Here is a 27,453-nt window from a genome sequence, read left to right on the forward strand (position 1 = left end):
GCAGCGGCCTCGCAGCGGCGGCGACTAAACGCAGGCGTTTTCCGTTGGGTCCTGGTCCTGTGAACCGACGACGGCCACTGAGCCCTCCACGCCTGCCCCTCCGGAGCCAGGGCCCGCTCAGCCGGCGTCACCATGACCAAGTCGGGCAGCAAGGGCGGGAACCTCCGCGACAAGCTGGACGGCAACGAGCTGGACCTGAGCCTCAGCGACCTGAATGAGGTCCCCGTCAAGGAGCTGGTCAGTACACCCCCCGCGAGGCCTAGAAGCCCCTGCGGGGGCCGCCTCCCGTCCCGAGCCTCAGTTTCCCCATCTTTAAAACAAAGTGGCTGTGCGGACGGCGTCCCCGGGGAGGCCGCGTCCGGCCCCAGGGTTCTGGATGTACACGTGTCACTTTGGCGCAGTTCCAGGAGACCGGGAAATCGATCTGCTAGTCCTGCCCGGGCTTTTTAGCGGCCCAGAATGAATCTGTCCTTGCTTTGGGGACTTTCGCAGCGCCCTGCTCCATGTGGGACCCAAGCGGGAGTCCGCTGAGCGGTGGTTGGTGGTTGCAAAGGATTGGAGAATGAATGAACGGGCCAGGGACACAGGCCCTTCTGCTAGGCCTGGGTGTGGCGCGGAACCTGGCTTTTCTAGGGAGCTGGCACTCCCAGCTGGCTGCCCCAGGCGATCCTGGCAGAAAGTGAAATCTCATCCCAGTCTTGCTGAAATCTGGGAATTCCGCCCATCACCCAGCCGGAAAGCGGAGACCCCTGGGAGATCACACACCCAGTTAAATGCAAACTTGGAGCTGGAGATCTCCAAACTGAGATCCCAACATCCGTCCGGCCGGCTGGCCTCACTTTCGATGACCTACACTTTTCTTAGCGCCTTTAAAATTACATTCGCCCTTGGCACTTGGCCCAGTATGCCTGCCACCACTGCCGGGGCTGTGTGAGTGTGGTGGACTGGGATTCCCAGTTCATATCCCAGCTCTGTTGCCCAGTTGCTGAGTGCCCTTGGCAAGTTAACCTTTCTGCTTGGACTTCCTCACTTTATAAAATGGAGCCAACAGCACCCATCTCCCTTACTGATTGTGAGGATTAAAATGTAGCATAGAATGCTTGGAAGGTAGCAGATGTCCATAGATGCAGAAGTTTTCGTGCTCTTCTTCTCGTGGTAGAATCCAAAAAAAATTTTTTTTGTTGTCTGTTTTTTGAGACAGGGTCGTGCTGCATAGTTTACGCTGGGCTTGAATTCACTATGTAGCCCAGGCTGGCCTGGAACACCAGGTGATCCTCCTGCCTCAGCCTTCTGAGTGCTGGGATGACAGGTGTGCTCCATCAGGCCTGGCTCCAAAACTTTTTTTAGGTGGTCAAACCACACTCTTAGGATTTCCTGGCGGTTAGGAATGCGGGTTGGCCTAACTGAATGTTTGCTTTCTTTCCTGCACGGGAAGAGGCCAGCCTTGTTTCAGCCGGGCCCTAGGACTGATGCCTGAAACTGGTTACTCCAGGAATCTGGTCAGCACAGTCCCTGGGGCAAAAGAGTCACCTTTGTAGAGCCTCTGCAGCCCAGGCCACCAGGGGAAAGAGCGGATGGTGAGGGCCGCGCCCGCACTCCGGTTCCCCAGCTCACCTGTCTACTCAGCCTCAAGGTACCCACCATGTGGGTGTCAGGGGCCTTCTCTGAGGAGACCCTGCACTGGGGAGAACCAGACTGCAGAGCTTCGATAGACGAACACCCTGGCCTGAAACCTGAGGCGGGTGCTAGAGAAAATTTTAAAAGTGTTATGGAGAATTTCTAAGATTTGATGTGTTTTCCTCTCTTGGGTGTTCCACAGCCAAACCCCTCCTTTTTGCATTTTTTTTTTTTTCCTTAAGCCATGTTGACTGGCTCCTTTAGCCCCTTATCCTCAGGAATATCATACCTTTGGTGTCTTTTTTTTGTTGTTGTTTTTGGTGGTACTGGGGGTTGAACTCTAGCCCTGCTTTTGCCCATGTGGGGCATGAATTTGTGAACCTTCTGCCTCAGCCTCCCATAGTGCTGAGATTATAGATGTGGACTTCTGTGCCTGGCTTGCTGGTTTTTGTTTTGTTTTGTTTTGTTTTTTTAGACAGGGTCTCCCTATGTAGTCCAGGCTGGCCTTAAACTCACTGTGTAGCCTAGGCTGAACTCAAACTCGAGGTGATCTCCTGCCTCAGCTTCCCGATTGCTGGGATTATAGGGGTGTGCCAGCACACCTAGCCTGTGGTGTTTCTTTTTTCTTTCTTATTTTGGTGCTGGGGACCAAACTTGGGTCATTGCGCTAGGAAGGTGCCGGAACCACTGAGCTAAATTCCCGGTCCTTCAGTGCTGTTTCTTAAAGGCCTTTCCCGATCATGGGAAAACTTTCTGTGGAAAATGCTTCCTTAGCAGATGTCGCCCAATTGCTCCAGGTGTTGGTTTAATGTGTTTTTCTCATCTCTGTCTTTAGGCTGCGCTTCCAAAGGCCACCATACTGGATCTGTCCTGCAATAAACTGAACACCCTGCCGGTGAGCTTACGTCCTGACTCCTGGAGCCCTGGATAGGGCTCCTTCTGTTCTCGGGACACAGTAGGGGTCCTGATGGTATCATTTCAGGATAGGCCTCCAGGCGGGCCCCAGCGGAGCAGTTCTGTGGTGCAGGGAGGGTGTGGGCAGGGAAAGGGAGTCAAGGTGCAGGCCTCATTCTTCAGAACAGCGGGAAAGGCCACAGGATGCTGGCTGAGTCGCTTGCTGGGCTCTTTTTTTTTTTTTTTCTGCTTTGTTTTAGTCCTTTGAAAAGTCATTTACCTCCTTGTAGCATGGAGGAGGCCAGAGATCACTTTGTAAGTTGCTCTGAATTCTAGGGAGAAAGTGAATGGCTCCCTGGCGTGTACACACACACACACACACACACACACACCCTGGCCTTTTGAATCTGTCTTGTGTGGCTTCTCCTAAATTTTCCTTTTGGTACCAGGGATCAAACTCAGGACCTTGCATTTGCAGGGCAGGCAGCGGATCCACAGCTAAATCCCCGGCCCTTGTGCAGCTTCTTCTGCTTCCCCTTTTGCTGATTGTGTAGAGGCACTGGACCTTCTGCTGGGTAGGGCTGCCCTCCGCCTCAGCAGTGCTCTGACATTGCCAGTCTTCGTCTGCTGTCACTGAGGGCTTCCACCCCTCCCCCTGGCCAACCTTACCTATTGCAGGGTGGCTTCCTGCTGGGCTGTGGCCCAAGGCCCCAGTTGAGCAGCTGGCAGCCTCCGCTGAGTTGTTAGAACATGGCCGTCAGTATTCTTCTGCGCCCGTCAGTTGGTAGCATCTTTACACAGCTTGTCAGAAGCTGTTTCTGACATCAAGAAGCCTCTGAGGTCCCCCCTTTTCCCAAACTTCATACCTGCTGTCCCCCTTGCCTGTCCCTCAGCACCCCCAGGCGCACTTCAATGTGTGTGGCCTCTTTTCTGCCCTGACAGCTTCTGTGTTGCTGGCCGCAGCGCCCATGGCATCCCTAAGGCCTTGGAGGCTGTGAATGGTGTCACATCCGCCAAGGTGGTACCAGAGGCTGAGGGTCAGGGTGTCCGGGTCCATGCGCAGGACACCAGGTTATGGTGGGGTGGGCGCAGCCACTCAGTTATTCCAGAATACCGGTGCACCTGAGCGAAGTGCTGTGCTAGGTGCTCCCAGTCCCAAGACTGAGTACTTGAGGAGGGCTGTACGGTTCCACCAGAGCACACAGGGCCCAGCCCAAGCATGCCCTCTTCTCTGGCCCTAGTCGGATTTCTGTGGCCTCACGCACCTGGTGAAGCTGGACCTCAGCAAGAACAAGCTGCAGCAGCTGCCGGCCGACTTTGGCCGCCTGGTCAACCTCCAGCACCTGGATCTCCTCAACAACAGGCTGGTCACCCTGCCCGTCAGCTTCGCGCAGCTCAAGGTGACACTCCCTGCGCCAGGGCGGGCCGAGGAGGGCTCACACACTCACCCGCTGTCCCCTGCAGGCCCGCCTCAGATGCCGCGGTCCTGCCCCCTTGGCTCCCCTTCAGGGCCTGTGTGTGCCGGGGCTCAGCCACCTCTGTCGCTCTAGAACCTGAAGTGGCTGGACCTGAAGGACAACCCTCTGGATCCTGTGCTGGCCAAAGTAGCTGGCGACTGCCTGGATGAGAAGCAGTGTAAGCAGTGTGCGAACAAGGTGAGCCCGCTCCCCTGTACCTGCCATGTGCTCCCCGGGCTCCCGCAGCTCTGTGGTGATGAAAGCACTGAGGTTTCCGGGAAGGCAGCCTCGCCCGGCAGCACAGGCCTGCGTGTCAGGGGTCGGACGACACTCTTGGCCGCGTAGCCCTGTTGCCCCTTTTAGGAAACTGGGACTCACGTGCTCCAGGTGGCTTGATGTTGACAGCTGTTTACGGGGACAAGAGGGGTGGGGACTCAGGCCTTTCCAGGCAAGCACTCCACATGGGGTCACCCCCAGCCCTAGGGACCACGGCCTTTCTGGGGCCCAGTGGTCGAGGGAATTTTGACGATGAAGGTGTTAGATTTGTAGCTATAAACAGGTCCTGGGCAGATGTGGTATCGGCTTGGGTCATGTGACATAGGAGTGAGGACTAAAGGTGCCACACGAGGCGGTCTTGCTGGTGGCCAGCATCCATGACGTGTGCCCTGCTCCTTACCACCTCTCGGGGGCCCCGGCTCCAGCCGCTTCCCTCCAGCTTCAGGGCAGATTGTCATTTCCGCTGGGCACCAGATGGCTTCCTGGGCCGAACTGTGCCGAGGACCGTGTGTGCCTGACGGGGACCTTCACCCAGGAAGAGCTGCGTCTGTGGCTCACCCTTCACCCTACCTACTGGTACAGGAACCCATGTGTCATGGGACTGGGGGTGCACACCTGTAATCACAGCACCCAGGAGGCTCACAAGGCCAGCCTGAGCTACATAGTGAGCCCCTATCTCAAAAAACAAAACAACAAACTATTCTGTGAGGTTGGAGCTTTGAACCTGTGCAGCCCTCACCCCGGCTCCTACACACTGAGAGGGCGGAGCAGCTGTTTCTGTAAGCTTGACCCCCACTGGGGGTGATGGCAGCAGGCTCCAGGGCTGGGTTTCTCGGGACAGAGTTCCTTTTGGCTTCACGCAGGCTTCTGTGGGGAAGCTCTTCTGCTCCTGAAGCCCTCTTTACGTACCTGAAGTTTTGCAGGAAAAGAATTATATTTGAGCCAGGTATGTGTGTCGTGGTGCACACCACTGATCCCAGCACTCTGGAGGCTGAGGCAGGAAGATTGTCTTGAGTTTGAGGTCAGCCTGAACTACACAGTGAGACCCTGTCTTAAATAACATAAAACAAGACAGAATCACGTCTGCGCACACATGAGCTGCAGTCAGATGTATTTGCTTCTTAGAACAGTCCGAGTCTGTCTCCTGTAACAAAGCCGGAGCAGTGGGGCAGTGGCATCTCTGAGCTGGGTGGACGCGGGGGCTTGGCTGGGCAGCCGTGCACATTAACCTGTGCCACGCGCAAGGCAGCACAAGCACGGTCTGTTTTCCACCTCAGGAACTTGGCTTGGAGGGTTCAGTCACTGCCGAGGCTGCAGTTGGGCAGATGTGGGGCTTTCACCTCTGCCCCGGCCATGGCGACGGTGTTTTTGCACCCTCTGCAGCACTAAGCCACGCTCCCCCAGCTGCTTGCTGTTCTCCTTCCTGTTGTGTGCCCGGCAGGTTCCTGTGGGCCCTGCCCTGCTGCCCTCTGACCTGGGCACCCACGCACAGGCACAGTGGTGGGTTACAGCAGCCTCTGCTGAGGGATGGGGAAGCCAGGGCAGGGCGAGGGCTGGGCCTGCTGCCTGCGCTGCTGGGCGAGTCTCGGAACATCTCATTTCCCTGTACTGGGCGCTCAGAACCCTGACCAAGCGGCTCCCGTCCCTGCAGGTGTTACAGCACATGAAGGCCGTGCAGGCGGATCAGGAGCGAGAGAGGCAGCGGCGGCTGGAAGTGGAGCGAGGTAGGTGTCCATCCCCCTCCTAGCCCTCTCTGCTGGAGTCCACAGGGTGCTGCCGAGTGCGGTGTGGGCTGGACAGTCAGGTGGGGACGGCATCACTGTGTCCAGTGACTCCAGAGCTAGAGTGACAGCGACTATCCTGTGTTTGGAGGAGCTAAGCATTCATATGGACAAGGCTAAAACAGAGCCCTGGTCCCCTCAGTCCCCCATGAAGGAATTCACAATCCCCAGGCTCATTGAAGGCTGAAACAGGAACAGTGTCTGCGATTCCCCTCCTGCTTTTGTTTGTTCTGTTTTAGACACAGGGTCTTGCTATGTAGTTCATATTGTCCTTGAGCTCACAGCGATCCTCCTGCCTCAGCCTCCCGAGTGCTGGGATTACACTGTGCGCACGGTGCCTGGCTTCCTTTCCTCCATTGTTCCCACCTCCAGTCTGTTGTGTGACTCTGTCTCCACCCCCTTTGAAACAAGTCCCTGTCCTGCGGACTCCCCCATCTCCACTGCCATCCCCTGCTCTCCATTCCAGACACGAGAGCGATTTTCCCCAAGCTGGGATCAGAGGGTGAGGCCAGCGCCCCTCTGAGCTGCACGCCCAGCCATGGGAAAGATTTTCTGACATCAGTGATGTTACCGTCAGCTTAAAGCTGAACTGGAGATGAGACCCAGGCTCTCTGACGGCCAGCAGGCCAGTGTTCCCCGTCCCCTGTCCTTCACGCTGCCACTGATCCTCTGCTGTCACCTGGGCTCTTGCTGGCTGGAAGCAGCACTGTCCCCTCTGCTGGGCATCTGGGCGTGGCGTGCAGTGGGACTCTGAGTGCCCTGACCCAGGCTGTGTGGCCGGAGGAGGACGTGCCAGTGTTTTCCGGGTGCGGCCACCATGGCAGTACATGTCTGCCTGAGCTCGCAGTGACCCTGCTCTCGCTCCTTGCCCTCTGGGTTTCTGGGACTGGGTGTGGTGCGGCCAGTTTGCACGCAGGCAGGCCAGAGGAAGCACAGACACGGACGCAGTCCTGCTGCTCCCACATCAGGGCCCCTAAGGGGACCTCTAACCACCATTCTGCGGCATCCTGCCTTTGGAAAAATGTATCTCAGGCCTCCAAATAACCAACTGGGAGATGCAGTTTTAGAACCCAGTAATTTGGAAGTCGGGCACTAGTGTAAACAGATTTGAGTTGCTGAGCAAATCTTTTTTACATAAGATTTCTGAGTTAGGGCGGGGGATTTAGCTCCGTGGTTCTGCCGCCTGCCTCACAAGCACAAGGACCCGAGTTCAATCCCTGGTACCAAAAAAATAAATCTAAAAAAGATTTCTGAGTTAAAGTCAGGAGTTGGTTCTGACAAACTGTGTCACTTAGAAAAACGTGGTGGTTGCCTCTACCCCAGCTGCGACTGCTCATTTCCTCTCACTTGCCCCTTCCCAGTGCAAGGCTCGTTTCTGACATTTTTTTCTTAGCTGAGTCCTAGGAGGCTGCCAACTGTTTTTTTTGGTACCGGGGATTGAACTTGGGCCCTTGAGCTTTCGAGGCAGGTGGCGGCACCACTGAGCTAAAAACCCCCAGCCCTCTTTTGTTTTGTTTCATTAGGGTCTTAGCTGGGAATGGTGGTAAACACGTGTGATCCCAGCACTCTGGGAGGATGAGGCAGGAGAATTGAAAGTTCAAGCCCAATCTGGACAATTAGTGAGACCAGGTCTCAGAAAGTAAAAAGGTTAGGAAGATAGCTAAGTGCAGAAGCCCTGAGCTCAGTCTCTACTAACAAAAACACAGGGTCTTGCTGTTTCCCAGGCTGTTCTTGAAGTCCTGGGCTCCAGTGACCCTCCCACCCCAGTTGCGGGTGCAGTGTGGGGCTGGCTCTGCCTTCCGAATGGGTACCTGGGGGTGCCAGGCTCATTACCCACGCCTCTTTTCCTAGCCCTATACTTTCACCTGATCCTCCCACTCCTGGTCCTTCCCTTTTCCTGTGTGTGATACTGGAATGGAGCCCAGGGTCTTGTGCACACCAGCGAGTGCGCTACCTCTGAACTATACCCCAACCCATTCATTTATTTGAAAATTTTGAGACAGGGCCTTGCTAAGCTGCCCGGGCTGGTGTCAAATTTACCACCAGACTTCTGCCTAGTCGCTTGGGTAGCTGCGATTACAAACATGCGCCACTACACCTGGTTTTTTCTTTTTTTTTTTCTTTGTGTGGTATTGGGGATTGAACCAAGGGCCTCTTTCTTCAGTGCCTTTTATCTTTGAGACTGTTTTACTAAATAGCCCAGGCTGGGTTTGAACTTGTGATCCTCCCGCCTCAGCTTCCCAGAGTGTGCACCGCCACACCTGCTGCTTTTCTACATTATTTCTTAAGTGGCCCCTGGCATACGGGACAGAGAGGCCGGACCCACACCGAGTCACTTGGGAAAGCAGGCTGTGGGGGCGGGAGGGGAGAGTCACATTTGAGGGGTTCTGTTGCAGAGGCGGAGAAGAAGCGGGAGGCCAAGCAGCGAGCGAAGGAGGCTCAGGAGCGCGAGGTGCGGAAGCGGGAAAAGGCGGAAGAGAAGGAGCGGCGGAAGAAGGAGTACGACGCCCTCAAGGCTTCCAAGCGGGAGCAGGAGAAGAAGCCCAAGAAGGAGGCAAATCAGGCCCCGAGTAAGCTCCACTCTGAAAGCTTCCCGCGGGCACAGTGCGGAGCCCCTGGCTGTCACTGAGTGACGTGCAGGCCGCGGTCTCACTTTCCTGCCTGGGTGTGAGGGAGTGGATACGGGGGATTGAACTCGGGACCTATGCTTGCCACACAGGCGAGGTGCCGCTGAGCCATGTCGCCAGCCCAGGCTTTAGGAAAGACAATCGCATAATCTCGGGAGATAGGAGTGCCGACAGCCCTGCTCCCCCTTGTGATCACTGATCACAACGGTGTATTCTGTCACCATCTGGGCTCTCGCGCCCAGTGCGCAGTGTGAGTGAGTCTGCACCTGGGCCCCACCCCCACCCCGCAACCCTGAGGGACCCTGGGGACCAAGCTGCCAGGCACACACAGCCTGGGTTCGTTTCCATTGAGGTCTCTGGGGATCTCAGGGAGACGACGGTTGTTTCAGTCTCTGGAGAGCAGGTTTCTGGCTGGTATTGGGGATTACATGCGGGCATTACCTCAGAGCTGCATCCCCAGCCCTTCTGAGCTACTCAGGCTGGCCGCAAACTCCAGGCAGTCCTCCTGCCTCAGCCTCGAGTGTTGGGATTACAGGTGTGCGCCACCACTCCCAGCAAAGAGGTTTTTTTTTTTTGTTTTTTTTTGGTACCTGGGATGGAACTCCGGCCCTTGTGCTTGCGAGGTGGGGGGCAGAGCCATGGAGCTAAATCCCTGGCCTGCAAGGATAGTTTTTAAGAGCTTTGATTTTTCTCTGCAGGGTCTGAGGAAAGGTAGGTGGCTCCATGTGGAGCAGACGCATGTGCGGGGTGGACAGCGGGTCTCCTCACACTAACGGAACTTCTTTTGTCCACTGTGATCTGTCCTTCCAGAATCCAAGTCTGGCTCCCGACCCCGCAAGCCACCGCCCCGGAAGCAGGCTCGGTCCTGGGTGGGGGCTGCGCCGCCACGAGATCCTCCGGTGGGTCCTGCAGCCCGACTCCCAGCAGTGAGCCGGCCCGGCCGCTGCGCCTCCCAGCCTCGGAGCTTGGATTCCTATGGAATTGGGTTCTGCTGGACACAACCTCTCTAGCGTCAGACTCACCTGCCGTCATCCATGGCTGCCGACCGGTACCTGAGGCCTCCTCTCGTAGGAGGGCTGCGCCGCCACGAGATCCTCCGGTGGGTCCTGCAGCCCGACTCCCAGCAGTGAGCCGGCCCGGCCGCTGCGCCTCCCAGCCTCGGAGCTTGGATTCCTATGGAATTGGGTTCTGCTGGACACAACCTCTCTAGCGTCAGACTCACCTGCCGTCATCCATGGCTGCCGACCGGTACCTGAGGCCTCCTCTCGTAGGACTTCTTCGTCCCTAGTCAGGGCTCCCTGGAGGGAGGAGGAGGAGGAATGGGAGGTGGGAGGGAGTGACCTGCATGCCTGAAGGAGTAGCCTTTTCTAGTTATTACTGAAGCTGTCTAAAGGCAAGGCGCGTTTCTACTAAATGGTTAGCTGTCACTACATTTATACTTTTGTATGTCACAACCCTTTCTTTCATTCCTCCCCGGGGGACCGGGGCGGATCGGGAGACAGTGTTGCTGCGGACCAGGGGGCGTCCCGCAGCACATCCAGCCCTAGCCGGGCGAGGGGTGCCCCGGTTTCCTCAGGACCTGACCCCCAAGCATCTCAGTGACCAGAACCGGGCTGTGAAAGGCGCTTTGCCACCGTCAGTCCGACTTACGCTCCCAGGACTCACCTGCAGTGTCAGTGTCCCCGCCATTCCGGGGCAGAACAGACTCCCCTCGTTCTCTTTCCTTGACATCATTTGGCCTCCTTTATAAATAACGTCCTAAGAGAACAGAACCCCTGCCAGAATTGCGTCTCAGCCGAGTGTAGACTCGCACAGTAGACAGGTCCAGCCCTCACCGCAGAGCACCAGTGCCTGGGATCTCGGCAGCACCCAGGTGGGGGTCCTGCGCCTTCCTACGTGGCTCCCAGCAGTGACGGATGGACTCCCGGCTCGGTCTGACCCTTCCCCCAGGGCTGAGTGATCGCGTACCTCAAAGGCAACCTGCAAACAGCTTTCTCAGACACTGAGGCTTAGAAGTGTGGCTCTGGCCATCTAATAGGAGGGGAGGAGTGGGTGGGACAGGAAGTGAAGGGAGACCAGCAGCGCCCTGGGGCCGGCAATGGTGCACACTACAGATAGCGCGCGTGAGGGCAGCACGCCTGACTTGGTGCTCGCTCAGCTCTTGACCGCAGGCTCCTGTCAAGGGCGCAAGACCCTGTCACAGCTGAGAGACAGAGGGGGCCCAGCTTTTCACTATAGTGGCCCCCGAGAACTCTGTCCCTCGAGATGGTCCTGATAATGGAAGAAAGGCCTTTGCTCTCCTCCCCGCAGGTAGCTCTGTGCGTAGGTTCTCACCTTACTCGATCACTACATTCCTTTAGTCTTCCTCCAAGCTCCAGGGCCATGGGTCCAAATGCTTTATTAAAACTAAACAATAAACAATACATATGATGACGTTGTGGAAAGAGAAGTCAGCCAAGTCAAGTTCCTGGCTGGTCGAGGCAGCTCAGCCACGGGCCAGCGTTCACTCCGACTTCGAGATTTGATGCTGATTCTTTCAGATTTCTGCAGTTATTAAATCTGTGTCTGAGTGGTCCATCTGTGTTCCTTTTGTCTCGGGCTGGCGGGGACAGCTGGTTTTGCTGCAAGGGGCTAGTAAGTGAAGGCAGGTGCAGGTGTCACCCTCTGTCCGGAAATGGGGAGGAAACTCAGACAGGAGAACAAAGGCTGGGCTGGGCTGGGCTTTCCACCACGTCCCAAAGTTGGGGAGGTAGAGATCTCCCCCGCTGGGGGTCAGTCAGCGCTGTCCAGAGAGAGGTCTGGCTGCAGAGCAGTCATCTGAAGGTAGATGCGCCTGGACAGGTCGGGGCCAACGCGGCGGGAGGTGGCTGTCACACCCACCCCACGGCGCACCTGGATGCCTGCCACCAAGTTCTGGCGTTCTTGCTCGGAGACACACCGCTGATAAGCCTGGAAGCAGGAAATGACCTTCGTGCTGTAGCTATTCACAGTCACCTCTTGCCCATGAGCCAGGAGGGTGGGAGGCTCGGGTTGGGGGACGAGAGCCTGCCTTCCCTCCCTGGATCACCTCGGCCAACTCGCAGGCATGCCTGGGCCCTCAGTGCTGTCTAGGGACGACATTTGGGGCCTGCTGTGGACACGGTGCTGAGTAAACCCTGGAGCGGCGCACCTGCACCAGGAGCTGTGGCGAGGGATAGGCGTCCACGACAGCACTGGCCATGTCCAGGCTGACCCGGTTCAGCTGCTGAATCTGTCTCCTCCAGACCAGTGCGAGACCCCTGCCGGCACGGTCCACCTTCACCCCTCCGGCCCAGTCGCTCTCCAGGCAGAAGGAGAAGCTGGTTTCGTCTCGGAGCTTCCTGTGGACAGCATAGCTTTCCTGCCATTTCAGTGGGGTCTTGAAAAGCCCTCCCTACCCCAGCCTGGAGGCAGATGTGGTTGCGTCCGGCCCATCTCAGCCTCTGGGGGTTTGGGTGCTCAGCTGTTCCTGAGCGTACTGCTATCTGTGGATTCCCTTAAAACTACAGTTTGTCCTCTGCACTACGGAGAAGGCACCAAATCCTCCTGCTTGCGTGGAGATGGGGTTGTCCTGCCCTGCAGTAGCCCCGGGGGACTGGGTCCGGAGTCTGTGTGGTTCTCACTTGTTAGAGCTCAGACAACTCAATGACCTCAGCGACCTCCAGTCTCAAGGGGCTGAGACAGGATGGTCTCTGAGGTTCCCTACTAATTGTTAATTCTGAGAATGAACGATTCTCACACCAACCCTTGACATTTGCTTTCCCAGGGCTTATTTTCCTGTAGTCTGATCTGTAATGCGCCCAGCTACCTGACCCCCGAGAAGCCAGCTCCGACCTGCAGAATGTGCACAAGCTAAAGAACGCTTCACAGGGGCTGGTGTGAGGGCTGTGCCGGGACTGGTTCCACGGGCCTCAGGAGAAGTGACAATGGGCTGGCTGTGGTGCGGAGGGAAAGGGGCATGGGGCACTCCCACAGCCACCAGCCACTGCAGGAAGGCCAGCCTGGCTGGGGCACTCACTTGAAAGGTGCCTCGGCCACGGCCTTTGTGACCGAGCAGGTGAAGTCAGCCAGCTCCTTCCAGCTCTGCACGATCTGGACCTGGGCTTCTGTGTGCAGCTGCAGATCTATCAGTGCCTGGAAACCCAAAGGCCACAAAAGACTGGAGGGCGGAGACTGGCCGGAAGTCATTCTTACCCCACACCTGTGCTCCCTGTTGGGCCTGGCTGTCCACACTGTGCCAAGGCAGGAAACATCTAGCGGGCGTTTTCTTGTCTCCATAGCAACTGTGGCTGATGACCACTGAGCATCCCCCGCCTCAGGGTCAGGGCATTCTCACCTCTTCCATGTCTACCCTGGACACGGTGGGTGCCGTGCTGGACTCGAGCAGTCGCTGCTGCTTCTCCTTGGCTTGTTTATTTGCAGCTCCCTGTTTGCCTCTTCTGGGAGGATTCTGAGCCCTGGAGCAGGGAAGGAAATCAAAGGACAGCAGCTCCAGGCTGAACTGAGGATGAAGACTGGAAAAACGTGTGTGCCACAGGGCTTGCCAGGGACACCTTCTGGAAGTGACTCAGTGGGGGTGACTGACCTCCCTCGTTGACCCCGAGGCCACCCCTTTTAACACCCAGTCTCGGGAAAACCCCAAACCTGAAGCATTTCTCCTGATCCATAATCACCAGGGACAGAGCTTTCCCTCCTGTCCTTGCTGTGACATCAGAGACGAAGCCCTCGAGGGTTTTCTTCCCGTTCTCACTGCTGCCTGGGAGTCCCTGTTGGCAGGACCAGAAGGAGATTAATGGGGGCTCCCTGCTAGGAGTGGATGCTCTGTCCCACGTCACGGCCCCCACCCTCTGGCCCTGCTCACCTGTTTTAAGTTGCTGATCATGGACACAAAAGCCTCTGCCAGGAGCAACACCAGGATTGCTGGCTCCTCCACCCAGGCCTCTTCATCCTGCCCAGGACCCAGTACCCAGCCCGAGAATGGAGGTCAGCAGGCGCAGAGCCCATGAGCACCCAGCTCAGCTCAGCCCCTGGTGCGTGACCCTCCTTGAGTGAAGTCATGGTGGCAAGAAACAACCACCCCCAAGCCTCCCCAATCACAAGTGGCCCCAGACACGCTGAATACAGAAGGATGACTACACCCAGGATGCAGCTCACGGTGCAGTGTTTGCCCAGCATGTGTGAGGCCCTGGGTCCCATCCCCAGCGCTGCTACAAAGAAAGGAAAGAAAAGAGAAACATTAGCAAACTGAAAGGGGTTGAAAAGCAACTTCTCGAGCAGGGAGGGGAGGTGGAAAGACTAGAGATGTGAGTACCTGCGCCAGTGTCCCGCAAGGGGAGCAATCACTGCATCCTGCAAACGTGGACTAATAAATGTTTTAAAAATTAAAAAAAAAAAAAAAAAAAGCAATTGTTTTCCCTGCATTTTGAAGAAGGAAACAGAGAGAACACATAGTCACTGTAGCTATGAAGGCAGACGCTAGGAGCCGAGTGGCCCTTACAAAAGCACCTCCTCTTCGTCACAGGTGGGTCATGGTCAAGACCCAAGCGAGCTGGGCAGCACAGCATGGTGGGTGACTGCCGGCGGGACTTCTGCACAGAGTTTCCCGCCTGGGTCCAAGGACGGCAAAGTGTGGATGGCAGGGGCTCTGGATTCCAGCTCCAGCTGTGACCCTGACTCAGGCTTTGAGGTCCCCGAGCCCAGGTCCAAGCCTGTGATGTGTGGGGAATTCCTGCCTTGCAGGATAACTGTGGGAGACACAGGTGAGAACCCGGAAGTACCTAGAAAGGCTAAACTGTTGTGTGAAAACAAAGGTTTGCTGATATTCTAAAGTGGTTAAAAGTCCTAAAAATAGTCCTAAAAAAGAAAAAAGGAGCCAGGCTAAGTCTGGTGATGCAGATCTGTAAACTCAGCACCCTGGGAGGCTGAGGCAGGAGGATGGCAAGTTCAAGCACTTAGCAACTTAGTGAGACCTTATCTCAAACTAAAAAAGAAAGAAAGAAAGAAAAAATGGTTGGGGATGTAGCTTAGTATGAAGACCCTGGGATCAATCCCCAGTATGGGAAAAAAAAAATTCTTAATGTCTCATCTCTAAACTCTTGAAAATGAGGTGAAGCCACTGGATTTATGGAGGGATGCAAGGCATTACGGGCACAGGAAGTGAGCCTGGGCAGGGATAGGAGAAGCAGGTACTGTGTCTACCAGGTGTGGTGCTGGGTTAGCTCAGGGCCCACACGAGGGGATGGAAAGTGACCTGACTGTCCTCACTGTCAGGCAAGGAAGGCACAAACCTCTGTGAGAATGTGCCCAGGGGCACAGCATGAAGCCCCGGGGCTGGGCTCAAACATAGGCCCCCATTCCCAAAGTTCAGGGGGAGGAAGCGGACACCATTTCCTTCCCCTCCCCCACCCAGGAGGGGAGGAACAGGAAGACTGAGGGAGGGAGGACAGAAGCCAGGGCGTTTCCTTCCTGGCTCCCTCCCAGTGGGGTCACCTGGCATTTCCCGCACCCCTACCAGAGAGCAGAGCTGCTCTGCACATGTCCCTTCTGTTCTTCTCTTCTGCATTGGCTAACTTCCACCCTCCACATTTAGGGATGGTTACAGCCATGCCAGGGGTGAATTTTCCCAACAAATGACATTTTCGATTGTCACAAGTGGAAGGGTGCTACCGGCATCCAGTGGCTAGAGGCCAGGGATGCTGCTATATGGGCCAATGGCTGCCTCCTTACAAAGAATTCTCCAATTAGAACATGAACCACCCCAGCACTTGGGAGGCTGTGAGTTTGAGTTCAGCTGGGACTCCCTAGTGAGTTCAAGGACAGCCTGCACTACATAGCAAGACTCTATCTTAAATAAATAAAATTTTAAAATCAGCTGAACGTGGCAGCACATGCCTGTAATTCTAGCACTTGGGAGGCTGAGGCAGGAAGACTGCCTCAAACTTAAGGCCAACCTCAAAGAGAGACCCTATCACAAAAATAAATAAAATAAGAAAATAAACAAAAATACAAAATTGATTCTGTAACTCTAACGGACCGAGGGTGAAGACAGTCTTCCCCAGAACAGCCCTACCTCGGCAGGCCCTGCCCTTCTCCACGTGACGCTGTGGGGCACGGCCTGTGCTTCGATGACACAGCGGCAGTTCATGGCCTGCAGTGCTCCGAGGAGCTGGCCTCCGCCTTCCGCCTGCAAAAGCTCTGCAACACATGGAGAGGGTGGGTCAGGAGGTGGCTGGGACGCAGGCGGCTCGGCTCAGGGCGAAGACAGACAAGAGGACCTGGGTCCAACGCCACGACGATGTGCTTCAGGCACTCCTCCGGTCGCTGGGCCTTCAGCCTGCTGCCCGGCACCACCTTCTTCCTTTCCTTCCTGCTCGCTCGGCCCTGCGCGCCTCTCCTCTCCCGCTTCGGACTGTGCTTGGCTGTCTTCTGAGGCGGGGCGACGCCAGGTTTCGTCTGGGTTCCTGCCAATCCGTGGCTCTGAATGAGACAGGTGGTCCGGGCTGCCGGGGGGTCACGGCACGAGAAGTCCAAGCTCTGGGCCTGGTTATCTGCTGCACCCCACTCATTGGGTTCCTGCCAATCCGTGGCTCTGAATGAGACAGGTGGTCCGGGCTGCCGGGGGGTCACGGCTCTGGGCCTGGTTATCTGCTGCACCCCACTCGGAGCTGTGGCCAAGGGGAACACCACAGACCTCTGGGAAGGACGGTTCTCGCCGGTCATGGGAGGGTCCCCCATTCTGATGATCCTCGAGAACTTCACCCGAGGGGCTGGAGGCCTTAGGGCTTAGCTGCCTGTGTGTCAGAAACTTACATTTAAGCCTCCTGGCCAGGGGGACAAGTTCCCCCTCGTCCTCGCTCCCACTGCTCAGCACTCCGAGCAGCTCTGCCCGGGTGGGAGTGACCGCTGCGTGCGGGACAGGGGGCTCCCCCGGCCCTGGGGATGGAGGTCGGGAGGCCTGGGAGGCCTCGGAGTCCGAGGCGTCCACCACGATTATCTCGCCGGCCCTGGCAGGCTGCCTCCTCTTCCCTGAAGATGGTTCCTTCTTCAGGAAGGCAAATGTTGGCAACTCCTCAGAATCGCTCTCAATGGAATCCAAGGAGAGCGACAACTTTGTTAGAGCCATTGATGTGCGTTGTCCAAGTAATTACCTAAAAAGAAAAAAGAGATGAGACACAGGAGTGCTCAATTCAGTCCTATAGATGTATTTTGGGTTAGCTTTTGTAGTACTGTGCATGGAACCCAGGGTCTCCCACATACTACGTAAGCACTATAGTGCTGAGCTGTATCCCTAACCCCTTTAAAATGTCTTTAAAAGTTTCAGGGTGAGTTGCCCAGGCTAGCCTCGAACTTGTGACCCTGCTGCCTCAGCCTCCTGAGTGCAGTGCTGGGTTTACAGGTGTATGCCACCATGCCCGATAGCTACAAAGTTTTAATGGGTGTAGTAAGGAGACTCACTACTACCTCCTTGTTGATATCTGCATTTGAAATGAAGATTCCAAGCATCAACTTTTTGTTTTGTTTTTGGTACCAGGGATTGAGCTCTGAACCTTGCACCTGCAAGGCAAGCATGCTGACACTGAGCTAAATCCCCAGCCTCCAAGCATCAACTTTTAAAAAACTTGGCATAGGAAGAGACTTAATGAACAAATCTCAGTAGCATAGGAACTAGCACAAAAAAATCAACAATTGGGATCTCATCTTTTTAAAAAGTTTCTGCACTGCCAGAGAAATCACAAGCAAAGCTAAGAGACAACACACAATGTGGGAAAAAAATTTTACTCGCTAGTCAATTTTACTAGCTTTGTCCTCAGACAAAGGTCTACTATCTAGAATATATATAAAAAAAATATATATATATAAAATATATGTATATATATAAATCAGATTCCCCCAAATATAAAGACCCAATTCAAAAATGGGCATCTGAAATAAACAGACATTTCTCAAAGAAGTAAAAGCAGCAAATAAACATATGAAACATTGTTCAACATCACTGGTTATTCGAGATATGCAGATGAAAACAACACTGAGATCCTATTTGACCCCAGTAAGAATGGCTGCTATCAAGAAATCAACTAATAACAAATGTTGGTGGGGTTGTGGGGAGAAAGGAGCCCTTCTCCATTGTTGGTGGGAGTGCAGACTGGTGCAACCACTGTGGAAATCAATATGGAGATACCTCAAACAACTAGGATTAGAAGTCCCATTTGACCCAGCTATTCCTCTGCTGTGTATCTTCCCGAAAGAATTAGAAGAATCATACCACAGTGATTTATGCTCACCCATGTTTATAACAGCAGTTTGTAATGGCTAAAATTTGGAAACAGCCCAATAGCCCATCAACTGGAGACTAGATAAAAAAGATGTTTCTTAAGTAAAATGGAGTACTACTCAGCCATAAAGAACGATAAAGTAGAGATATTTATAACTAAGTGAATGCACATTGAGGCCATACTTTTTTTTTTTTCCCCCCCAGGGATTGAACTCTGGTCCTTGTGCTTGTGAGGCGGGCGGTGGCACCACTGAACTAAATCCCTGGCCCTGAGGCCATACTCTTAAGTGAAATTAGTAAGTCAAACATGTGTAAATACCACGTGAAAAATCTCTGGTGTGAAAAAATCTAAAAGTATAAGTAAGGACCAAGGGCCAGGGATTTGGCTCAGTGATTCTGCTGCCTGCATTGCAAGTGCAAGGACCTGAGTTCATCCCCGGTACCAAAATAAATAAATAAATAAGGATCACAATGTGCAACTGATATTGTGTAATAGGAAGAAAAGGCCTGAAAGAGTAGAGGAAGTGGGAAGGGTAGGGGAAAGGTGAAAAGGGAGAAGAAAAAACATGTGAAAAGGAAAAACATGTAAACAATGTCTTTGTAAATAGGGAAGGGTGGAGGGGCTAAAGGGAGGGCTGGGGAATGGGGAATAATAAGAACCAAGATACATCATGTAAAGGTACAAGATCCCAATGATGAATGTAACTGTAATGCTTGCTTTAAATGTACCAATAAATTTAATAAAGATAAAAAATAAACTTAAACTTGACGTACAACTTGCATAATGTTCCTCATTTTAAACAGTTTATCCTTTATCACTCTTTTTGTGCAGAGACAAAAAAGAAAAAGAGAAAGAAAAGAAGTCCTACAGTAACTAAGCAGTCATTGCCCGTTTCTTCCTTCCCCCAGGCCCTGACAAGCAAAGATCTACCGCCTCTATGGATTCGGCTCTTCTGGTTATTTCATATAAGTGGAATCATACAGTATGTATCCTTTTGTTCCCGTTTTCTCCCACTTAGCCTCCTGTACGACTCCACTGTACGGATCTGACATGTTCTGCTTGTCCGTTCATCGCTTCAGGAACAATTTCGTCTCTTTCCCCTTCGGCTATGATAAACAGCGGTGCCATGAGCAATCCACTGCACATTTCTGCGAGATCACTTGAGTTTTCCGGATCTATGCCAGGCCGGGGACCTCGTCCCTGTCCTCTCCCTGATCTCGGCTGACTCCTACAAAACCGGGCAGTGGGACAAGCGGGCCCCTCTGAGGCTGGCGGCCCACGGCGAGAGTCCCCAGTCATCACGCCCCTGCGCGACAGTGCTCGCGACGCCAGCCTCGACCTGCACAAGGCCCAGGACCCACCTACAACTTCTCGCGCCACTCTTTCAACGGCCAGCAGGCACCCGGAAGCAGATCTCCCGGCAGCGGAAGTAGAATTTCCAGACCGGAAGCGGCCGGGAGGCCAACATGGCAGCGGCGGTGCTGTCGCTGAGGACACGCGCAGCTGGTAATGGGATGCAGTAGCCATAGTGGGACGCACCGGAGGGGAGACCGTGGGGGTGAAAGCCGACCCCCGTGGTTGACCCTGGATGCACGGAGGGGGCTGTGGACGAGCACGCGAGAGTTGAGGGGCCAGTTGTCGGCCGTCAGGTGGCGCGTCCGGGGCGGAGCCGCGGGGGTAGCGCGAGTCCTCCCCCGCCTCGGGAGCTCAGGCCACTTCCGCTTTGTGGGTGATTGTGGGTAATTGTGGGTCTCTCCTGCTTGCTAATTGCAACGTCTGGGCTCAGAAAGGTTACCTTCTTATTTCACAAGTTTAGGCCTGTCTTTGTGGATGTTCATTCTATCAGCAAAAAACATGAGGACAGGTTTCCAGCTTCAGCACGGTAGATAAGCCACGAAGATAGAAATAAAATAGTTGGAAATCGTGACAATTCTGGTGAAGAAAGACAAAAACTGGGTTTGTGTCCTTTTTAGAGTGGATGGTCAGGCAAATCCTCTTACATAAAACCTGAGTTAACACCTAAAGGAAGAGAGGAGGTCTGACCTGCGCGGGAGCAGGAGAATAATTTGATCCAGTTTTACATTTTATGGTGTAAACTATTGCTCTTATATAAATTTAAATTACAGACGAGCCAGGCGTGGTGGCGCATGCTTGTAATCCCAGCACGTGGGAGGCTGAGGCAGGAGGATCGCTGTGAGTTCGAGACCAGCCTGGGCTACATAGTGAGTTCCAGGTCAGTCTCAACTACATAGTAAGACCCTGTCTCAAAAATACCAAAAACACCCCACAAAAAGCAAACAAAGAAACCACAAAAAAAACACAAAAAACAAAACAAAACGGGAATGGACTGAAGATGTAGCTCAGAGGTTGAGCACCTGCTTAGTATGCAGGAAGTCCTGGGTTTGAGACCCAGTACTGGAAAAAAAAAATTTAATGGGTCACACTGGGTGTGGGTGGCACACACCTGGAATACCAGCATTCCAAAGGATTGCACATTTGAGCCCAGGCAAACCTATATAGTGCATGTAAGGCCAGCCTGAACCATATAGTGACACTGTTTCAGAAAAATAAAAAGTGTGGGGGGGATACAAATGAAAGTGAAACCACACAGGAAGCCTTCACTGAAGATCAGTGATTTAGCCAAGGTATTAGTGGTAGCAATGGATAGACTTGAGTTCTGCTTTGGAGCTAGCATCCATGGAACTTGCTGATGAATTGGATATTCGAGGTAAGCAAAGAGAATCTGCAGTTTCCTGGTTTCTGCCTGAGCAGCTGGCTAAATCTCAGCACCATTTACTTTGAAATGAAAGATGGGCAGTTGGGAGAAGAGAGATTTAGAAATGAGACCATGGAGCTAGAGCATACTACTCTGAGGAAATGGAGATGCATAAAGGTAGGTAGAACCTGGTGCCGGTTCACTCTGGGCCTTCATCATCCCAGATGCTTTTTGTTCCCATGGAAACTTCAGAAACCTAGGTTTTGGGGACTCTGAACTTGACTCCAGACCCCTGCAAAGCTGCTTTAAGGACCGTGGCTTTGTCCTCCAACCATGGCTGTGTCTGGAGACCTGAAGGCCAAAACTGTCAACCTTAGGCTTGTCATACAAGTATGTGTCTTCCATGTCAGCCTGAGTTTTTGTTCATTTTCCTTTTTTAAAACTTTTCGGGGGGTACTGGGGATCAAACTCTGATCCTTGTGCTTGCGAGGTAGGCGGTAGAGCCACTGAGCTAAATCCCCGGCCCTTTTAAAACATTTCTTGTTAGTACTAGGGATTCCTGAAAAGCAACACATGCTATCTCTGCCCTGGCCACCATCTCTCTCACCTCCCTTGGCATCTCTCCGCTGAGCACAGGGGCCATGACGACAGAGCAAGTCTGCTGGGAGCCTCTCTGAGCAGTGTTTCTTCTCTCTGTAGTCTCAGCCCTGTTGAGCCCTCCTCCGGCTGCAGCTCTTGCTGTTAGATGTGCATCGAAGAAAACTGGTGGCAGCTCCAAAAACCTTGGTGGAAAGTCACCAGGCAAACGTTTTGGCATCAAGAAAATGGAAGGTGAGGATGTGCCAGGCTGCACACTGCCTGGCCGCTCCAGCCTTACGTAGAAGAGCAGGAGACCACGCAGGCGCCATCCTGTACTCTGCTCAGCTTGTCGTAGCATTTGTCTGCAGGCCGAAGAGCAGATGAGACCTGAGCAGGGCTGGGGGTCTGGGGAGGAACGGGGAGGTGTGGCCTCAGCCACAGAGACAGGTGCTGCTCAGCGGCTGTTGTGCAGCACTCAGGCTGTCGGGTTTCCTTGGTGATTTGCTGGGCTGCCACGGTCCCTGGGGCTCTGAGTCAGCACACCTGTGGACTTCTCTCCTAGGTCACTACGTTCATGCTGGCAACATCCTGGGGACTCAGCGTCAGTTCCGCTGGCACCCGGGTGCCCATGTGAGTTGCTCTGTGTCCCCTCTTTTCTAGGATGACCCTTTTATACCCCAGCACAGCAGTAACAGTTACATTTATTGCACGCTCACATACGCTAAGTGTGCCCATTCCTGTGCCCATGATGAGTCATTTTTCTCATGTCCCTGTAAGGTGGGGGTCAAAGTGTCAGAGACCTTGGTTGTGGCAGGCCCAGGGACAGTTAGCTTTCCTAACATTAGATGATGGTATGTCCTAGGCCTCATTTTCTCTTCATTGGGAAGTGGCAGTGAGTTATATGTGATAGATGGGGCAACTGCAGCTGTCTGAGGACTGAGAAGCAATTAGCTTTAGGTAATCTGAAGATGGCAGAGTTCTTACTGATGACCATACATTTGTAGTTCTCACTGATGACCTTCCTTTGGTACTGGGCTCAATCAATACCCAGTGCTCTACCCCTGAGCTACATTGCCAGCCTTTTTTGAGGCAGGGTCTCACTAAGTTGCCTAAACTGGCTTTGAACTTGCACTCTTCCTGCCTCATCCTCCCAAGTCGCTGGGATTACAGGTGTGAACCACTTTCCCCAGCTTTAAATGTTTTACATTTATTTAAATTATTTATTTTTGGTACTAGTGATCGAACTTGGGACCTTATGCTTGCAGGGCAGGTGGCGGAACCACTGAGCTAAATCCCCGGCCCTTAAGTTAGTTATTTAGAGACAGGGTCTTGCTGTGTACCTCCCGCTGGCCTTGAGCTCATATAGATCCATCCTCCTGCTTCAGCCTCTTGAGTGCTGGGATTATAGGTGTGCGCCACCACGCTCAGTTTAAATGTTTTATTGATCTACCCTCTGAATAGTGTAGACATTTTTATTTTTATGCTCAAAGGGAAGGAATTTTTAAATTTTAGTAGAATCAAATTCAATACCTTTTCTACTAAAAAAACATCAACATTGGGCGAGGGACTTAGCTCAGTGGTTCTGCCGCCTGCCTTGCAAATGCAAGGTCCTGAGTTCAATCCCTGGTACCAAAAACAAAACAATATAAAAACAATAACAAAAAAACCCATCAACAACAACTATAGTGATTTGCTGGGGATTTAGCTTGGTGGCACCACACCTGCCTGGCAAACACAAGGTCCTGGTACTGAAAAAAAAAGTATAATTTTTTTTTTTTTTTAATACTGGAGATCGAACTGCAACCTTTCGCTTTCATGGCAGGCGGCAGAACCACTGAGCTGAATCCCCAGTTCTTAGAAGTATAGTGATTTGGGAGTCTGACTGTGTTTATGTTTTACCTTAGCATGGTGTTAGCATGCTGTTTTTCCTTTTTTTTTGTACTGAGACTCCAACTTGGGTCCTTGCGCTTGCAAGGCAGGCGGCAGAACCACTGAGCTAAATCCCTGGCTAGCATGGTGTTTTTCTAACCCTCAGTTCTTAGAGGATGAGACACTTTGTAACTTCCAAGAATTTTTCTGTTGCATAGACTTCTCATGTAGTTGAAAGACAACTTCAATTTAATAAAATAGAGTTCAGCATGTGTACCAGAAATTAGATCCATGCCAGGTGGAAATTTCATTGTCAGCAAGTTGGGGTTACTTCATGAGGTTAAGATAGAACTGTACTGCCCTCTTTATCTTATTTTTAAATGTTAGTTTAGTTTTCTTTGTGTGTCTGTGGGGGTGTGTGTCTGTTTTGTGGTTCTAGGCACCAAGCCCAGGGCCTCATATGTGCCAAGCAAGCACACTACTCTAGCCTGTTGGTGATTTTTTTTGGCACCAGTAGTCAACTTGGGACCTTACGCTTGCAAGGCGGGCCCCAGAACCACTGAGCTAAATCCCCAGCCTTTTTTCTTTTTTGGTTTTTTGAGACAGGGTCTCACTGTGTAATTGAGACTGACCTGGAACTCACTATGTAGCCCAGGCTGGTCTCGAACTCACAGCGATCCTCCTGTTGTGGAGTCGGCAAGGAAGGCTAGGCAGTGGGCAGGACAACCTGATATGGCCCTGGGGCCTGTGCTGAGGAGAGTCTGTCCTGAGGCCCTGGGACAGGCCACTGGGCGGGCACTGTGTCCCCCTGACCAGGTCTCGTTGCAGGTGGGCCTGGGGAAGAGGAAGTGCCTGTATGCTCTGGAGGAGGGGATAGTCCGCTACACTAAAGAGGTCTACGTGCCCAAGCCCACTGACCTGGAGGCTGTGGATCTGGTCAGCAGGCTGCCCAAGGGTGCTGTCCTCTACAAGACTTTCGTCCACGTGGTTCCTGCCAAGCCAGAAGGCACCTTCAAACTGGTAGCTATGCTTTGAAGTCCCTGGACAGACTTGGAGCCCAGTGACAGGAGGGGTGACACCAGAAGTCAAGCGTTGGGGTCACCACAGCCTTGTGGGGCGGTCTGCTGGTTGGTGACTGCAGGAGACTGAAGTGACACTGGGAAACCCTTTGGGAGAGCAGGACTGGGCCTGAATAAAGCTAGCTGTCTGGGGACAGCGTGGGACACAACTGTCTGCTACTGTGCTGGTCTTACCCACGTTCTTGCCTGTGTATGGAGGGTGGAAGCAGGGAAGACGCCCGTGTGCGGAAGGGGAGGAGAAGGAGGCCTTGTTCTGAGGAGTGGGCTGCTTTGGCACCATCCTAGAGAGGAAGAGGAAAACTTGGGCTGCAGGGCATTGCTGCGACTAACCCTTGGGGCCACATGCAAAGGGAGCAGGCCACAGCCCCAGAGGTGGCTGCAGGGTGGCCGCTGCTTCTGTGGGCCCGGGCAGAAGGAGGCTGTAGGATGGCAGCAGGCCCTCGGTCAGACTGGTTTCCCCGGGAATGGCAGGGTTCTTCCTGAGGCGGAGCGGGTACCAAGTCCCTACCCACCCAAAGCCAGACACACATGCTCTTGTGGTCCTTGATTGATCGCGTCCATGAACAGCAGCTGCTGGGCTGGGAGGGTGTTAGAGGTAGTGCTGGCTGCAGCCTCAGAAGGGCTTGCAGCATGGCTTCCTCCTGCCTGCAGGCTGGGGCTCCCAGCTGGAGGATGGAGAAAGCACCCTGTGCTGGAGCTCGAGGGTCCTGCCTCAGTCTCAGGGCAGGACCTCAGATTCTCCACCTCAGGCGGATGGGTCCTCCCAAAGGTGGCTGGGGGTTTGTGGGATTCACTTTGGCATCCTGTGCGGGGGGGTCTCAGCGCTCAGGCCTTGGTGGGGGCTGTCTCCACAGGCTCAGTGCTGTCCCTTCCAAAGGACCAGGCTGGGCAGGGACTTCTGCACAGTGGTGTTGCCCCAAGCAGGACAGGTGGCTGCTTCCTGGGCTGGGTTAGCAGCGTCATGACTTGGTGGTGCTGCAGGCAGTGACCTTAGGGCCTCTTCCTCGCTTGGTGGCAGCTGCAGGGATGGGAGCTCGAAAGTGTTAGCCATCCCATGTCCTTCCCCCATGTACACACATGGCCTTTCTTTACACTGTTGCTCCAGTGTCACCTCTGCCCCAGTGACAAGATTGTTCTGGAAACCCGTTTGGAGGATCCCAGTGGCCACGCTGGGCTGGGGTCTGCCACCTTTCCCTCTATACAAAGAGATGCGACGGGATCAACCATGTTCCAGGGCTCTCCACCGGTGGCCCTTTCCTTGAGTGGACATTGTCTCTGCAAGGGTCACCTCTCCATGGTCCCCGAGCCTGAAGCACTGTGCAGCTTGCTGGTGGATCTGCTGTCAGTCCGCCTTCCGGACACACACACCTCTGCCACAGGGGTGGCTGGTGGCTTCTGGGAAGCCTCACAATATCTCAACTGCCTGGGGACAGCCTGAGTCCTCCCGAATACCACACCCAGGACCAGGGTCCCACACTCCTCCCTCCAAAACCTCCCTCTCCCTTCTCCCTTTCATTCTTTGCACCTCTGCCCTCGCATGGGGCAGCCCCACGGCCTTCCCTCTTCCATGTGTCCCGGCACTCTGGGCTCCTCTGCGCTGGCTGCCCCGCGGCAGGGGTGCACCATGCTGCTGAGGTAGTGAGGGGCCCGGCTGGGGCCCGTGCAGGTTCAGGTGAGGAGCAGGACAGCAGAGTGCAGGTTCTTGCTTGTCCCTGGCTGCCCTTCCATCGCTGATGCTCTGCTTTCTGAAATGCACTGGGGTGGGTGGAAAGATTCCACTCCCCCGTCCAGTGGCAGCGGCTCTGGGGGCCTCTGCAGGGAGTCAGAACTGTCCCCATCCTCCATCCTTGGCATGGTGCCACATTGGGATCACAACCAGGGGGCTGCGGCCCAGTATCTCTTGCTCTCTCCACAGAGGCGTCTGGTGCCCCTTGGCTGGGGAGGGGACTAAGGCTGGAGTCCAGGCTGGGCTTTCCCCCCACTGTGAGGAGGCCTCTGTCTTTACTGCCGGGTCCCTGCACAGAGTGGGGCCCAGATGTCATTAACCTTTCCATCCTGCTTCCCCAGCTCCCAGGGAACCCAGTCAGGCCACAGCGCTGCCCACCGAATGGCTGCTACCTGGGCAGAGCACAGGGCCCTTTGCTAAGAACTCGGGGCAGAGGGCACTTAGGTTAGGGTCGGACTCTGGAGAAGAGGCAGGAGCAGAGGACTTGGCAGCACTGGATGTGGCACTGATACAGCAGCAGCCACAGGAGGCTCACAGAGGAAGCTGGCCTCCCCTGGCTCTGTCAGGGCAGCCTGGGCCAGCCTGTGACACCCTCCTGCAGTGGACCTCCACGCCGGGAGTCCAGGGAGCTGAGTTGTGGGCCGTCAGAGGGCTGAGTGGCTTTAGCCCAGCGAAGAGGTGACCGCACAAGGAACACTTTACAAAGGGACACTTAGAAAGGGAAGGAGCGGGAACTCCTAGAATGTGGGTCTGCAGAAGCAGGAGAGGACCAGAGAGCTGGAACTCAGCCCTGGGCCCCCGCCCGCCTGCTGTCAAGGGCAGTGGCCTTGTAGAACTTCGCACTGATGGGGAAGGGACTCAGCGTGCTTCCCAAGTGCAGTGCAGAGGATGTCGCTCTAGGTGGCCGTAGTGATGAGGCTGGGCTTTAGTGAGGGGCCAGTGTTGTGTCTCTTGGCTGGGGGTGCGGCAGCAGGGGCTCATCAGTGGCTGCAACTCAGGCTAGCAGGCTGTCATCCACGATGGCTTCTGTGCACAGAGAAGCAGTGGCATGCGGTGCCAGGAAAGGGCAGCGGCCTTGAGGCTGACCAGCAGGGCCACACCTGCCTGGGAGCCCTGGCCCTGTGCTCGGCCCCAGTGGAGTGGAGTGGAGCGGCTCTCCAGCACCAGGCGTGACCTAGTGCCCTGCGGCAGGCCTCCCCCCGACAAGCCTGGCAGCCACGAGGCCCCTCTGCCACCTTGGGAAGGGGCCGTGGGAATAGGAGTGGCCCTTGCTGGGCCTGCCAGGCAGCCAGGGGATCCCCAGCTCACCCAGAGCGCTGTACCTCCCCAGCCCAAGTCTGCCTACCTACACTTCCCATTGGCCCAGGAAACGGCTCCATTCGGATGGTAATTGGCCATCCTCTTGGCCCCCCTTTCTGAGGAAACCACAGTGTCCAAGGTCACCCTGGAAACCAGGCACAAGGGCCACAAAATACAAAAGCCTTTCTGCCAGGCTCTCCTCCTTCCTGAGCAAGTATTGTGTAGCTCCAGGCCCAGCCTGCC

The 27,453-nt window shown here is 54.4% G+C and overlaps 3 protein-coding genes across 7 annotated transcripts; 2 read left to right on the forward strand and 1 right to left on the reverse strand.

Moving 5' to 3' along the window:
* The first annotated feature begins 6 nt into the window (after positions 1-6).
* Positions 7-9,662, forward strand: Lrrc59 (leucine rich repeat containing 59). Its single transcript, XM_010620331.1, has 7 exons — positions 7-237; positions 2,453-2,512; positions 3,753-3,911; positions 4,062-4,166; positions 5,896-5,968; positions 8,422-8,595; positions 9,463-9,662. The coding sequence occupies exons 1-7, from the start codon at positions 133-135 to the stop codon at positions 9,660-9,662; spliced, it is 876 nt and encodes a 291-aa protein (XP_010618633.1). The 5' UTR covers positions 7-132.
* A 1,296-nt stretch (positions 9,663-10,958) lies between these two features.
* On the reverse strand, positions 10,959-19,381 carry Eme1 (essential meiotic structure-specific endonuclease 1). Of its 5 annotated transcripts, XM_010620149.3 has the most exons (11): positions 19,304-19,381; positions 16,307-16,817; positions 15,945-16,209; positions 15,740-15,864; positions 13,532-13,618; positions 13,315-13,436; positions 13,007-13,127; positions 12,689-12,804; positions 11,822-12,011; positions 11,545-11,601; positions 10,959-11,283 (listed from the first exon to the last, which is right to left on the reverse strand). In XM_010620149.3, the coding sequence occupies exons 2-11, from the start codon at positions 16,790-16,792 to the stop codon at positions 11,206-11,208; spliced, it is 1,647 nt and encodes a 548-aa protein (XP_010618451.1). In that variant the 5' UTR covers positions 16,793-16,817; positions 19,304-19,381; the 3' UTR covers positions 10,959-11,205. The 5 variants fall into 5 exon arrangements, with proteins under 5 accessions (XP_010618451.1, XP_010618452.1, XP_010618448.1 ...); XM_010620150.2 differs by having other exon boundaries at positions 11,208-11,601; positions 15,945-16,146; positions 16,361-16,817; positions 19,304-19,380; XM_010620146.2 differs by having other exon boundaries at positions 11,208-11,601; positions 19,304-19,380.
* On the forward strand, positions 19,358-24,329 carry Mrpl27 (mitochondrial ribosomal protein L27). The gene is made up of 4 exons (XM_010620151.2): positions 19,358-19,448; positions 21,358-21,489; positions 21,800-21,867; positions 23,935-24,329. Exons 1-4 carry the CDS (start codon positions 19,409-19,411, stop codon positions 24,139-24,141), a joined length of 447 nt encoding a protein of 148 aa, XP_010618453.1. The 5' UTR covers positions 19,358-19,408; the 3' UTR covers positions 24,142-24,329.
* Positions 24,330-27,453: the final 3,124 nt, after the last annotated feature.

The sequence above is a fragment of the Fukomys damarensis genome, unplaced genomic scaffold, assembly GCF_012274545.1.
Source record: "Fukomys damarensis isolate Sample0158 unplaced genomic scaffold, DMR_v1.0_HiC HiC_scaffold_13, whole genome shotgun sequence".
NCBI lineage: Eukaryota > Metazoa > Chordata > Mammalia > Rodentia > Bathyergidae > Fukomys > Fukomys damarensis.

Bases quoted from the DNA above. Each gene is read 5' to 3' on its own strand.
- Lrrc59 (XM_010620331.1), top strand. From the start codon at position 133: ATGACCAAGTCGGGCAGCAAGGGCGGGAACCTCCGCGACAAGCTGGAC. The intron at 238-2,452 runs GTCAGTACACCC...CTCTGTCTTTAG, and splicing joins AGGTCCCCGTCAAGGAGCTG to GCTGCGCTTCCAAAGGCCAC. The intron at 4,167-5,895 runs GTGAGCCCGCTC...CCGTCCCTGCAG, and splicing joins GTAAGCAGTGTGCGAACAAG to GTGTTACAGCACATGAAGGC.
- Eme1 (XM_010620146.2), bottom strand. From the start codon at position 16,792: ATGGCTCTAACAAAGTTGTCGCTCTCCTTGGATTCCATTGAGAGCGAT. The intron at 13,619-15,739 runs GTAGGGCTGTTC...GGTCCTGGGCAG, and splicing joins GAAGGGCAGGGCCTGCCGAG to GATGAAGAGGCCTGGGTGGA. The intron at 12,805-13,006 runs GTGAGAATGCCC...TTGGGTTTCCAG, and splicing joins CCAGGGTAGACATGGAAGAG to GCACTGATAGATCTGCAGCT.
- Mrpl27 (XM_010620151.2), top strand. From the start codon at position 19,409: ATGGCAGCGGCGGTGCTGTCGCTGAGGACACGCGCAGCTG. The intron at 19,449-21,357 runs GTAATGGGATGC...TTCTCTCTGTAG, and splicing joins GCTGAGGACACGCGCAGCTG to TCTCAGCCCTGTTGAGCCCT. The intron at 21,490-21,799 runs GTGAGGATGTGC...CTTCTCTCCTAG, and splicing joins TGGCATCAAGAAAATGGAAG to GTCACTACGTTCATGCTGGC.